This window comes from Leucoraja erinacea, chromosome 39 (assembly GCF_028641065.1).
Source record: "Leucoraja erinacea ecotype New England chromosome 39, Leri_hhj_1, whole genome shotgun sequence".
In the NCBI taxonomy this organism is placed as follows: domain Eukaryota; kingdom Metazoa; phylum Chordata; class Chondrichthyes; order Rajiformes; family Rajidae; genus Leucoraja; species Leucoraja erinaceus.
In genome coordinates, this window is record NC_073415.1 from 4,027,729 (window position 1) to 4,042,399 (window position 14,671).

A 14,671-nucleotide genomic window follows, 5' to 3' on the forward strand; every position below is an offset into this window, starting at 1 on the left:
GGAGGCCAAGTCAGTGGATATTTTTATAGCAGAGACGGACAAATTCTTGATTAGAGCGGGTGTCAAGGGTTATGGGGCGAAGTCAGGAAAATGGGATTAGGAGGCAAAGATCAGTTGTGATTGAATGACAGTGTGGACTCGATGGGTCGAACGGCCTGATTCTACTTGTGAAATTCATCAGTCGAAGATGTGGAGAAATGAACCCAGCAGTGAAGGGGTTAATGAGAGGAGAGTAGAGGCAGGTCAGTGATGTGTGAGGATGGGAGTCTTCGGATAACATTAAACCCAGGACTGTAAACACTGTCACATGATGCAGAATGTCAGACACATTGGCTGTAGAGCCGTCACCGCTGGCTGTGAGGCGGTGGGGAGTGAGGATCAGATCACAGCTCCAGCCACAGTCCCAGTCCCAGTCCCAGTCCCAGGACACGGGCAGAGGGGCAGCCCAGCCCAGCTCAGCCCAGCCCTGAACCCCAAACCCACACGCCCTGAAGGTGAGGACAGCTTTAGTTACGTGTCCTGCTCTGTGACCCCGTTTCAATGTGTGTGTGTGTGTGCGTGCTTGTGCATGTGTGTGTGTGTTCACACGTGTGTGTGTGTGTGTGTGTGTGTGTGTGTGTGTGTGTGTGTGTGTGTGTGTGCGTGCTTGTGCATGTATGTGTGTGTTCACACGTGTGTGTGTGTGTGTGTGTGTGTGTGTGTGTGTGTGTGTGTTTGTGTGTGTTTGTCGTGTGTTTGTCTCTTTGTATGCGTGTCTGTATGAGTGTGGAGAAGCGAGCATGCCTGTCTCTTTGTTAATGCGTGTGTGTGTGTGTGTGTGTGGGTGGGTGTGTGTGTGTGTGTGTCTGTCCCTGTGTCGACAATGATGTGGCAATGCTCCTGTCAGATGTGGTTATCAGTGTGTGGGTGCATGCGTATAAGCGTGTGCGTGTGTATGTTTATGTGTGCATGTGTGTGTGTATGTTTGCGCGTGCATATGTATGTGTGCATGTGTGTATGTGCATGTGTCTGTGTGTGAGACCAAGCCATTGAATGGGCCGAATGGCCTAATTCCTCTCCTATAACTTATGAGCTTATGAGATGGGCACAGGTGGTGAGGGTTGGGCAAGGGGCAGTGAGATACTGGGCATAGGGTGGTGAGGGTTGATAGAGGGTGGTGAGATACATTGGGCAGGTTTAGTTTAGAGATACAGCATGGAAACAGGCTGTTCGGCCTATCGAGTCCGCACCGACCAGTAATCCCTGCATATGAACACTATCCCACACACACACACACTAGGGACAATTTTACATTTACACCAAGCCCCATTAACCTACAAACCTGTACATCTTTGGAGTGTGGGAGGAAATGTCTATTTCAGAGGGTGGTGGAGGCAGGTTCTCTAGATGCTTTCAAGAGAGAGCTAGATTGGGCTCTTAAAAATAGCGGAGTCAGGGGATATGGGGAGAAGGCAGGAATGGGGTACCGATTGGGGATGATCAGCCAGATCACATTGAATGGCAGTGCTGGCTCGAAGGGCCGAATGGCCTACTCCTGCATCTATTGTCTTCTGCTTCTTGCGTATGGCGTGCACAGCCTAAAGTTGCAGGACAACTTGTTCTATTTGATCTTATATGATTGTGCACGCCAGTTTGATTGCATTAGTCGAAACGTGAAGGTTGCAATCTCCCATCCCGCCTATTGTCTATAAACCGGAGATCCTGGAGAAAACGCACCCAGGTCACATGGAGAACGTACAAACTCCCTACAGACAGCACCGGCATTCAGGATCGAACCCAGGAACTTCGGCGCTGTAAGAGCTATAAGGGGGTGAAGAGGACTCCTGGTTTTCTCAGTGTAGTGTGGAGAAACATAATCAGGTGGAGCATTTGCAATAATTAGATTGTGGTAACCTGCTTTGCGTTTAGATACGGCTTAGCACAACTAATTTAATCAAATCTCTCCAACAAATGACACAGTGTACAAAGGAGATCTCACAGATTATGCAGCTTTCACAAGCATTCAATAACATTCTTGTGAGTGCTGTCACAAAGGGCTGAGAGGTTCAATTCTCTATGGATGATAAGCCCACCACCTGATCTGTTGCAGGCATTGAAAAATACAACATGGAAACAGGCCCTTCGGCCCACCGAGTCCATGCGGACAATCGATCACCCATTCACACAAATTCTATGCGTAAGAAATAACTGCAGATCAGCCTGAAGAAGGTCTCAACCCGAAACGTCGCCCATTCCTTCGCTCCATAGATGCTGCCTGTCCCGCTGAGTTACTCCAGCATTTTTGTCTAGCCACATCTCATGAGTTGAGTTGAGTTTAGTTTATTGTCACATGTACAGAGGTACAGTGATAGGCTTTTGTTGGAACTATCATAGAAACATAGAAATTAGGTGCAGAATTAGGCCATTCGGCCCTTCGAGCCTGCACCGCCATTCAATATGATCATGGCTGATCATCCAACTCAGTATCCCGTACCTGCCTTCTCTCCATACCCCCTGATCCCCTTAGCCACAAGGGCCACATCTAACTCCCTCTTAAATATAGCCAATGAACTGTGGCCTCAACTACCCTCTGTGGCAGAGAGTTCCAGAGATTCACCACTCTCTGTGTGAAAAAGTCAGCAGAAAGACAATACATGATCACAATCGAGCCATCGACTGTGTACAAATACATGATGAAGGGAATTATATGAATAATGTTTCGCTCATTAGTAAAGTCCGATCAAATATAGGCAGAGAATCTCCAATGAGGTAGATCATAGCTCAGGACTGCTCACTAGATGGTGGAAGGATGGTTTAGTTGCCTGATAACAGCTGGGAAGAGACTGTCCCTGAATCTGGAGGTGTGTGTTTTCACACTTCTGTACCTCTTGCCAGATGGGAGAGAGGAGAAGAGTGGCCAGGGTGTGACTGGTCCTTGATTGTGCTGCTGGCCTTGCTAAGGCAGAATGAGGTGTAGATGGAGTCAATGGAAGGGAGGTTGGTTTGTGTGATGGTCTAAGCTGAGTCCACACTTCTCCGCAATTTCTTGCGGTCTTGGCAAATGTCGGACTCTGTTCCCCTGCTGCATCCTTCCCCAATTGAAGCAACCAAGTTTTCATCCCAGCTTGCAAGTACAACTTTGATCTAGAAACTCATCAAACGGGTCAACCTCCCAACGCTGTGTAACTGCAGCCCTCTGCTGGGGACACCTAGAACTGCAGAGGCTGAGGCCACACTGACATGAGTGCAGTCACAAACAAGGAACCGCAGGTTACACAAAAAAGCTGGAGAAACTCAGCGGGTGCAGCAGCATCTATGGAGCGAAGGAAATAGGCAACGTTTCGGGCTGAAACCCTGCCTATTTCCTTCGCTCCATAGATGCTACTGCACCCGCTGAGTTTCTCCAGCTTTTTTGTGTAACCTTCGATTCTCCAGCATCTGCAGTTCCTTCTTAAACACTAGGAACCGCAGGTGTTGGCTGATGCACAGAAGTTCTGGAGTAGCTCAGCGGGTCAGGCAGCACCTGTGGAGAACATGGATAGGTGACATTTCAAGTGGAGAACCTATCTGATAAACCCATCTTCAGTCTGAGGAAGGCTCCCGATCCAGAAAGGTCACCTATCCATGTTCTCCGGAGATTCTGCCTGACCCGCTGAGTTACCCCAGCACTTTATGTCCATTCATCAGTATACCAGTAGAATTGAGAAAAACACTAAAGAGTGCAGAATACAGTGTTACAGCGATAGTTACAGATTTCATGACCACATGAAAGAAGAACCTCAGCATCTCTGGGGAAGGATGATAATGTTTAGTTTAGTTTAGTTTCAATCCAGTTTCGTTCCATTTAGAGGTGCAACGCAGAAACAGGCCTTTTGGCCCATCGAGTCCTGCCGACCAGCGATCCCTATACAGTAGCACTATCCTATACACATTCGGAACCTATTTCCAATTTTAACTAAGTCAATTAACCTACAAGCCTTTGTGGGAGTGTGGGAGGAAACTGGAACACCCGGAGAAATCCAAGCGGTCGCGGGGAGAATGTACAAGCCCTGTACAGACAGCACCCGTAGTCAGGATGGAACCCGGGTCTCTGTCACTGTGATGCAGGAACTCTATGCCACCGTGCCACCCTGATGAAGGTGTAATTTATTTTCAAAAAATTAAACTTATATTCAGAATCAAAGATATACACAAAACACAAACTGTGCAAAAACTCTTCAGACATTCTCTGTGTCTGCACATGTGGTACTCAGTGGAGTTTGCACGTATCTATAAACCAGCACTCTTGCCACCCTCCGTTCCCTTGTTTGGGGGTGTCCCCACCAGACTCTGGCCCCCCATGTCCAGCAGCGGAAGGTCCCTAGACTGTGGTCCTCCCCCAGCGAGCCTTGGCGTTGGTTGCACCGAGCTTCAGTGAGTCCCTCAGCACGTACTCCTGCAGTCTGCAGCGGGCCAGTCGGCAACATTCCCCGACGGACATCCCGCTCCCCTGGGACACCAACAAGTCTCGCGCAGAACAAAGAGCCTCTTGGTGATCCAGTGTGTGTTGGACTCTCTCTGAAGAAACGCCACCTATTCCTTCTCTCCAGAGATGCTGCCTGACCCGCTGAGTTACTCCAGCAGTTTGTGACTATGATCGGCATAAGCCAGCACCTGCAGTTCCATCCTACACACTCAGTGGCGGTCTCTGATGGTGCTGATTCCCTTTTCGAGGCAGCGATTCCGGTAAATCCCTTCGATGGTGGGGAGGTCAGAGACGGTGATGGACGGGGCAGTGTTCACAACTTTTTGCAGTCTTCTCAGCTCCTGGGCGTTCAAGTTGCCGAACCAGGCCTTGATGCACCCAGTCAATTTGCTCTCCACAGTACACCTGTAGAAGAGAATCCTCTCTGACATCCTCGGTGAAACCTCGACACACGTGACAATAATAAACTAAACTAAATTAAAAACTAACCACGCTGACTTGCTTTTCCTGCCCGCAGAATCGGTGTGTGATTTGCTGGTCTCGGAGTGTTGGTCGGAAGATCGGAGGTAAAATGGCGGAGGTGCTGCAGATGAAGACCAACTTCTCCGGTAAGTCTGATCCCTCGTGGTGGATGGCAGCCGAACCCTGGAATAGCCCAGGGAACGAGAGCACAGGCCTGGTGTTGCACTCCACCAGCTCGGCTCAATGTCTCCAAATGTTAGCCATGTTGCTATGGTGTTGAACAGCATGGAAACAGGCCCTCGGCATCAACTCATCCAATGCCTATACACAGTAATCCCATTTCCTCCCTTCTGCGTTATTCCTCTATTCCTGTCGGGTCGAGACATTTCTTCGGACTGACAGTCAGGGGAGAGGGAGTCACAGAGATATGGAAGGGCAAGGTGTGAATATGAGACATCAAAGGGGATGAGGAACGAGGAAAATTTAGAATAGATCATTCTTAGCTAGGGGAAGGTGACAATGAATCAAACAGAGATATAATGTACTCAGGAGGACGGTCAGACTGGTCGAAGAACTAGGGTGGGGGGAGGGATGGAGGGAGAGGGAAAGCAAAGGTTACTTGAAGTTAGAGAAGTCAATATTCATACCGCTGCAGTGCAACCTGTCCATGAGTCTGTCCTGCATCTACCGTACAGTCACAGAGCACAGAACCAGGCCCTTCGGCCCACCGAGTCCATGCTGACCATCGATCACCCGTTCACTCACGAGTTCTATGTTCTCATCCAGTCCCTACACACCAGGGGCAATTTACAGAGGATGCTGTCACAGGGAGAACGTACACACTCCGTACAGACAGCACCCGTAGTCACGATCGAACCCGGGTCTCTGGCGCTGTAAGACAGCAACTCTACCACTGCGCCACCGTGCCGCCTTAATTGGTTAACAGGTTCATCAGCTTTGCTAAAATAGGTTAAAAAAATGGCCCTAGTGTGTAGGATAGAACTAGTGTACGGGGATTGGCTTGATGGGCCAAAGGGCCTGTTTCTGCGCTGTATCCCCAATGCCAGCAGAATGCTTATCCACATTAATCCCATTTCCTGCGTTCGGCCCTTATTCCTGCATTCCTTTGCTGTCCAAGAATCTGTGCTTGTACCTGCCTCTACCTGTGCCTGTATGTTGGATGGTGTTAGTGTACAGGGTAATCGGTGGTCAGCGCAGACTTGATGGGCCGAAGATCCTGTTTCCTCGCTAACGTTTCCTTTCTAAATTCTGAAGTTCACAGTAAATCATTGCTGAGGTAGAGGCGTGTTTAGAGTGCAGCGCTCACGCTCTCTGGGTGAGAAAGATCCCTTCTGATTCCTTCTGAATCAGTTCGCTCTTATCCTGTACCTATGTGGAATAAAGAGTTATCGCATCGTAGGAAGGCATGGAGCAGCTCAGCGGGACAGGCAGCATCTCTGGAGAACACGGATAGGTGACGTTTCTGGCCGAGACCCTCCTTCCCCGAAACGTCATCTATCCATGTTCTCCAGAGATGTTACCTGTCCCGCTGAGTTACTCCAGCAATTCGTGCCTTTTTGTGCATTAATCAACACCTGCAGTTCCTTGTTTCTCCAAAAAGGCAGGTAATTTCTGGAACCCATGGCTACACCTTTAGTTTAGTTTAGTTTAGTTTAGAGCTACAGCATGGAAACAGGCCCTTCAGCCCATCGAGTCCAGCGATCCCCGCACATTAATACTATCCTACATATTTTACATTTATACCAAGGCAATTAAATGACAAACCAGTACTCCTTTGGAGTGCGGGAGGAATCCGAAGTCCTCATAGGAAACCCACGCAGGTCACGGGGAGAACGTACAAACTCTGTACAGACAGCACCCGTAGCCAGGATCGAACCCGGGTCTCTGGCGCAGTAAGGCAGCAACTCTACCGCTGCACCACCATGCCACCATTTAACTTTTTAACCTTAAACTTGAAGAAAGTGAGTGGATTGTAAAAGAATTATAATTTTCTTCCGCTTACCCTGCCAGTCTCTGACGCATGGGAATATATATTTAGGATACATATTTTCCCTGAATATATATTAAAGTACATGTTGTTCGGATGTGTTCTGGGGAGCTAACTATAGAGCAAAATTGAGTGAATAGTCGACTCAATGCCAAGATAACATTCTGATTTCAAATGCTGCTCAAACTAGTTTGCCTCCAAACATGAGTCCCACTTTCAATGACTCACTGTAACTTTATAAAGTTTTATGAAGGAAAGTGTCTTATAAAGGAAAGTGAACAAAACCACTGAGTTGTACAGCATGACAACAGGCCCTTCGGCCCAAGGCACCAGTGCCAACCAAGTTGCCTTGCTGAGCGAGTCTCAACTGCCTGCTTTCATGCCAAAATATCAAAGGACTGGACAAGCTCGATGCAGGAAAAATGTTCCCAATGTTGGCCGAGTCCAGAACCAGGGGCCACAGTCTTGGAATAAAGGGGAGGTCATTTAAGACTGAGGTGAGATCAAACTTTTTCACCCAGAGAGTTGTGAATTTATGGAATTCCCTGCCACAGAGGGCAGTGGAGGCCAAGTCACTGGATGGATTTAAGAGAGAGTTAGATAGAGCTCTAGGGAGTCAAGGGATATGGGGAGAAGGCAGGCATGGGTTATTGATAGGGGATTCTTTCCTCCCACACTCCAAAGACGTGCAGGTTTGTAGGTTAATTGGCTTCGGTAAAATTGTAAATTGTCCCTTGCTTGTGTGGAGTAGAGTTAATGTGCGGGGATCGCTGGTTGGTGCGGACTCAGTGGGCCTGTTTCCATGCTGTATTTCTAAACTAAACAAAGCTAATCATAGTTTTGCAGGATTGGAGTGTTACAATTCTGGAGAAAACGTCCAATGTTTGCAAGAGGTTGGTTGGAAGATCAGGACTAGTCCTTAGCTTATGAAGGACCATTATTAGTCTGGTAACAATGGGGAAGAAGCTGGTCCTGAAACTGGTGGTACATGCTTTCCTGCTTCCATGTCTTCCACCCAATGGAAGCAGGGAGAAGAGGGGATGACCCAGGAGTTGAGTGGTCCGTGATTATGTTGGCTGCTTTCCCGAGGTAGTGTGAAGTGCGGATAGAATTTACTTTTTATTGAGTTTAGTTTGCTGTCACGTGCACCAAGGTACTTTGAAAAATCTTTAGTTGCGTGCTAACGAGTCAGCTGAAAGACAATACAAGATTGTCCGTGATTATGTCCGTGATTACTTAAGGATAAGGGGGAAATCCTTCAAAACCGAGATGAGGAGAACTTTTTTCACACAGAGAGTGGTGAATCTCTGGAACTCTCTGCCGCAGAGGGTAGTTGAGGCCAGTTCATTGGCTATATTTAAGAGGGAGTTAGATGTGGCCCTAGTGGCCAAGGGGATCAGAGGGTATGGAGAGAAGGCAGGTACGGGATACTGAGTTGGATGATCAGCCATGATCATGTTAAATGGCGGTGCAGGCTCGAAGGGCCGAATGGCCTACTCCTGCACCTAATTTCTATGTTTCTATGTTTCTATTGCAATTAAGGATAAGGGGAAAGTCTTATTGGACCCAGATGAGAACATTTTTTTTTCACACAGAGAGTGGTGAATCTGTGGAATTCTCTGCCACAGAAGGTAGTTGAGGCCACAGTTCATTGACTATATTTAAGAGGGAGTTAGATGTGGCCCTTGTGGTTAAAGGGATCAGGGGGTATGGAGAGAAGGCAGGTACAGGATACTGAGTTGGATGATCAGCCATGATCATATTGAATGGCGGTGCAGGCTTGAAGCCTGTGTCCCCCTGGGATTTCCGCCCCACGTGTGTTCTATGACTTGCCGCAGATGGTAACCCGTGATCTCCTGCTGTTCCCTCAGGTAGTGCCGAGCTCGCCGCCGGCACAGAGGCCAAGGGAGGCGACCCCAACCTGCCGTACTCGGTGGAGACGCCGTACGGCTTCCACCTGGACTTGGACTTTGTGAAGTACGTGGACGACATTGAGAAGGGCAACACCATCAAGAAGGTCCACATCCACCGTCGGCCACGGGGCTGCAGCTACACCGGCTCGTGGTGGACCTCCACCGAGTCCCTCTGCTCCAACGCTAGCGGGGACAGCCGGCACTCCTCCTACTCCTCCTGTGGCCGCGGCAACTACACGCCCGGCTGCGGCGGCGGCTACGGCTACGGTTACGGGCGCGGCCCGCCAGTGCCGCCCACCGCCTACAGCTCCCGGGTGGAGAAGACCCTGCTGGAGACCCGCAGGCGGCTGGAAGAGGAGCCGCTGGCGGGCGGTGACGGGAGGAGACCACGTTACTCCAGCCTCAGCAGCCTGCACGGGTCCACCAGCTCCCTGTCCGGCGTTGGTCAATCCTGGTCCAGGTTGTCCAACGCCCCCCACAACGGCTCCCAGAGCTCCGCCCAGGGCCAGTTCACCCCCCTGAGCTCCGGGCTGGCCACCCCCTCCACTCCCGGCTCCGGACACCTCCACAACATCCGTGAGCAGATGGCAGCCGCCCTGCGCCGTCTACGTGAGTTGGAGGAACAGGTGAAGATGGTGCCTGTCCTGCAGGTGAAGATCTCCGTGCTGCAGGAGGAGAAGAGGCAGCTGAGTGTCCAGCTGAAGAGCCAGAAGTTCCTGGGGCACCTGGATGGTTGGGGGGCACAGAGAGCCAGCAAGCCCAGAGGGGAGCTGTTCATCGACATGCCCGAGGAGGAGGACCACCGGCTGGGACAATCAGAGGGAGGGTCTCTCCTCTCCCCGGCCCTGAGGAAGCTGACCCAGGGGGGTCCGGCCAACAGGACACCCCCCACCCTCAGGAGCGTTGGCATCTGGGTGAGGGAGACGGACCTGGGCATCACCCCGTCCAGCCTGCAGAGAGAAGCGGACCACCACCGCCACCTCTCCCAGCTCCTGGCCAGGAAGATCTCCGGGCTGGAGCGGAGGCTGCGGGAGGCCGGGCTGGAGCTGGAGGGCGCGCAGTGTCCGGGGAGGAAGGAGACGGCGGACAAGGGGGGCCCCTCCCCTGCCCAGGCACCCGAGGGTGAGGGTGGCACGGCCGGGCAGGAAGGGAGGGTTGGGGAGCCACCGTTGCCACCACCCCGGGGTGACTCCTCCACCCCCCGGCCCCGACCCGCCACCGTGACGGGGCCCCCGTACGGCGGAGACGCTGGGACCACCCCGGAGGAGGGGCCCTTTAAGGAGGTGCCGGCCAAGCTGGTGAGCTGCACCATCGTGACCACCCTGGCCTCCACATGTGAGGAGCTGCCCTCCATGATGACCAGCGCCATCACCGCGAGGCCCCACCGGCCTGGGCCCAGCCCCGCGCTCCTGCGGCAAGCCGTGCGGCAACTCACGTGTGGGTAGGGGGGGGCTGGGGGGGGGGGGGCTGGGGGGGGGGGGGGGGATCGGGGCTGGGGGGTGTGTTGGGGATCAGGGTGGGGGGAAATTGGGATGGAGGTGGAAGGGGTCACGGGAGTTGAGTTGGGGAGATTTGGGGTGTTGGGGGTCAGGGTGGGGGGGAATTAGGGTGGGGGAGGGAGGTGTTGGGGGAGTTGAGTCGGGGGGGGGTTTGTGGGGGGGTGGTTGGTGAGCTGGGGGTGGGGTGGGGATTTGGGAGGGGACAGTCAGGTTTGGGAGCATTGGGGATGGGGGGGGGGGAGGGGGGGGGAGGGGGGTTGGGGGGGGTTGGGTCGGGGGGGGTTTGTGTGGGGGTGGTTGGTGAGCTGGGGGGTGGGGGGGGGTTTTGACGGGGGGACAGTCAGGTTTGGGAGAGTCGAGGGTGGGGGTGGGAGATGCGGCTGGTTATGGGGGTTGGGTGGGGTTCACACATCTCACGACTGGTGTGGACACACACACATTCACAAAGAGCGCTCACTGGGGGGGGGGTTTTGAGGGGGTTCACACAGGTTGGGGGGAGAGTCGAGGGAGTGGTTGGGGAACCACCTCCCACTGGTTATCTTGTTCACACACTCACACACTCATACCCCGCATTCACACACACACATGCTCACACTTGCACGCACACACACACACACACACACACACACACACACGCACATACTGATACTCACACTCACTCACGCAAACAATATCGCGCCCGCACATTCTCACACTCGCACACACACATTCACTCACTCACATCAATAGTCACTCACGTACTCATTCGCACACTCCACACACTCACTCACACACACTCACACACACACACACACACACACACACACACACACACACACACACACACACACACACACCCACACACACACACACACACACACACACACACACACACACACACACACACACACACACACCCACACACTCCCACACACACACACACACACACACACACACACACACACACCCACACACACACACACACACACACCCACACACATACTCACACACACCCACACACACCACACACACACACACACTCACACACACACACCCACTCACCCACAGACACACCCCCACACACACACACACACTCACCCACACACACACTCCCACACACACACACTCACCACACACTCCCACACTCATACACTCCCACACTCACACACACTCCCACACCCACACTCCCACACACTCCCACACTCCCACACACTCCCACACACACACTCCCATACACTCCCACACACACACTCACTCACGCTCAAGCACACTCACACATACACACACACACACAGTCATGGCTGTGATGATGAGGCTGGATGGGCAGGTTCTGCACTGATCTCAGGGATCTACACTGACTGGGTTTATCAGGACAGGAATGAAACAGAATAGGAAGTGGTTTTATTTGTGTAGTTACATGTTTGGACTGAGATCGCAAGCATCTGAAGGCAATTACCAGCCATTGCCACTAAACTGGGATAATGAGAGGGACTGTGCCACAGGGCTTCAGAATTTGAGTTTCCTTTCTCCAAATAGCATTGAAACCCATCCCAAACTAGTGGGTGAAAGTTCCTTGTCTCCCGCTGAGAAATCCTGGAAAAAACAAGTGGGGAGAACCAGACGAAATGTGTAGGAAGGAACTGCAGATGCTTGTTTACACCGAATATAGACACAAAATGCTGCAGTAGCTCAGCGGGACAGGCAGCATCTCAGGAGAGAAATAATGTGTGATGTTTCAGGTCTAGGCCCTTCTTCAGACTGATCCAGAAGAAGGGTCTCAACCCAAAACGTCACCCATTCCTTCTCTCCAGAGATGCTGCCTGTCCCGCTGAGCTACTCCAGCATTTTGTGTCTACCTTAGGGGAACATTCATTGACTATGGGCAGACTGAAATACACTGCTCAAAGAGGAAAACTTGGCGAGATATTTAGAAACAAGGAACTGCAGACGCTGGTTTACAACAAAGGACACAAAGTGCTGGAGTAACTCAGCGGGTCAGGCAACATCTCTGGAGAACATGGGTAGGCGACGTTTCAGGTCGGGACCCTTCCTCAGACTGCTTGTAACGTGAGGTGTGGAGAAAGGAGAAGCAGAACAAAGCATGGCAGATGACAGGTAGACTTAGGGAAGGAAGAATTTTAGACAATAGATGCAGGAGTAGGCTATTCGGCCCTTCGAGCCAGCACCGCCATTCATTGTGATCATGGCTGATCATCCCCAATCAGTACCCCGTTCCTGCCTTCTCCCCATATGCCCTGAGTCCACTATCTTTAAGAGCCCTATCTAGCTCTCTCTTGAAACTATCCAGAGAACAGGCCTCCACCACCTCTGAGGCAGAAAATTCCACACTCACCAATCTTTGGGTGAAGAAGTGTTTCCGTGTCTCTGTTCTAAATGGCTTACCCCTTATTCTTAAACTGTGGCCCCTGGTTCCCCCAACATCGGGAACATGTTTCCTGTCCAAACCCTTAATAATCTTATATGTTTCATTGAGATCCCAGCTCATCCTTCTAAACTCCAGAGTGTACAAGCCCAGCTGCTCCATTCTCTCAGCATAGGACAGTCCCGCCATCCCGGGAATTAACCTTGTCAACCTACGCTGCACTCCCTCAATAGCAAGAATGTCCTTCCTCAAATTAGGGGACCAAAACTGCACACAATACTCCAGGTTTTGAAAGGCATATGGTTGAAACAAAGGTCGGGAATGAAAACGGAAGGTGTGAGACAAAAGGATTGAAGAGCTGCAAATCGTGAAGCCAGAGGAAGAAATTGGGTGGGGAGGGGGAAGGGAAGATAAAAATCTGACGGGTTCATAGGTTGGGGTCATCGCCGTTCAGCGCGGACTCGATGGGCCGAAGGGCCTGTTTGCGCACTGTGTCTCTAAGGTCTAAAGTCTGAATACATTTCAGTTCGTAAGGGTTGTGGACCCCAGGCAATGGGACGGGGTTTTCCTCACGTTGTGATGTTTCTCTTTCAAGATGCCCATGGGGGCGACGAGGCTGGGGCTCCAGTGCCGCCCCCTCGGGTCCCTGAGGTGCCTCGGGCGGTCTCGGCCTCCGGCGCGGAGACGGTGCACGAACTGGGCGCCTCAAGGCCAGGCCCGGCCCAGCACCAACACCCGTCGGAGGGCAGTCGGCATCTGGTGAGACTGAGGGAGCCAGACCCAACCTCAGATGACTCCACAAGGCCAGGTAACCCTCGATCAAGACGTGCTCATGTCCATGAGTTTTAGGAGAAGAATTAGGCCATTCAACCCATCAGTCTACTCCACCATTCAATCATGGCTGATCTATCTTTCCCTCTCAACCCCATTCTCCTGCCTTCTCCCCGTAACCCCTGACACCCATACTAATCAAAAATGGCAATCTCTGCCTTAAAAATATCCATTGACATGGCCTACACAATTTTCTGTGGCAATGAATTCCACAGATTCACCACCCGTACGGAGTTTGTACGCTCTCCCTGTGACCTGCGTGGGATTTCTCCGGGTGCTCTGGTCTCCTCCCACACTCCAAAGACGTACAGATTTCTGGGCTAATTGGCTTGGTAAAATTGTAAATTGTCCGTAGTGTTTGTCAGATCGTGTTAGTGTGCTGGGATCATTGGTCGGTGCGGACTTGGTGGGCCGAAGGGCCTGTTTCCACGCTGTTTCTAACTCAAACTAAAGCAGTATCACAGGCACACAGTGCGATAACACACAAAATATAAAATATTCATATATCATACGCTAGTGAAAAGAAGATCGTGCAAAAACAAAGTGTGTCAGATGGAACTGCAGATGCTGGTTTAAACCAAAGACAGACACAAACTGCTGGAGTAACTCAGCGGGACAGGCAGCATCTCTGGAGAGAAGGAATGGGTGACGTTTCGGGTTGAGACCCTTCTTCTGGATCAGTCTGAAGTAAGGTCCCGAGCTGAAACGTCACCCATTCCTTCTCTCCAGGACGTTGCCTGTCCCGCTGAGTTACTCCAGCATTTTGTGTCTATCTTCGGTGCAAGGCAAAAATGGGTTTAGAGAACCAGTCCATGTTAGCGCAAGAGGTGGGATTAAGGTGACGTGGGTTGATTCAAGACTCGCCCACGGGCAATGTTACCCATAGGATGGATGATGGACATATTCGCCATGGTGAAGGCTTTTCCTTTTCTACACAGTTTCGCCACATGGAGCGCAGCTGAAATCCATCATGAAAAAGAAGGAGAATGGAGCGGTTCCCGACAGCCCTCCTACGAAGAAGAGCCTGCAGTTCATCGGGGTCAATGGCGGGTGAGTGTCTGACCCCACTGTCTGCCTATACCCGCCCGCATCACTGGCCAACGTTAAACCTCTAGATCCCTCTGCCTTCAGTAGAAATGGCCCATGGTGAAA

The 14,671-nt window shown here is 51.6% G+C and overlaps 1 protein-coding gene across 1 annotated transcript in view; it reads left to right on the forward strand.

Annotated features, from left to right (window-relative positions):
• The window catches only part of kank2 (KN motif and ankyrin repeat domains 2), a 90,785-nt gene that overhangs the window by 63,907 nt on the left and 12,207 nt on the right, over window positions 1–14,671 (forward strand). Inside the window, exons 3-6 of the mRNA XM_055664138.1 lie at window positions 4,962–5,052; window positions 8,786–10,266; window positions 13,283–13,496; window positions 14,458–14,569. Of these exons, the coding sequence (XP_055520113.1) occupies window positions 5,016–5,052; window positions 8,786–10,266; window positions 13,283–13,496; window positions 14,458–14,569 (1,844 nt within the window). The 5' untranslated portion in view covers window positions 4,962–5,015. The remainder of the gene's footprint in view (window positions 1–4,961; window positions 5,053–8,785; window positions 10,267–13,282; window positions 13,497–14,457; window positions 14,570–14,671) is intronic.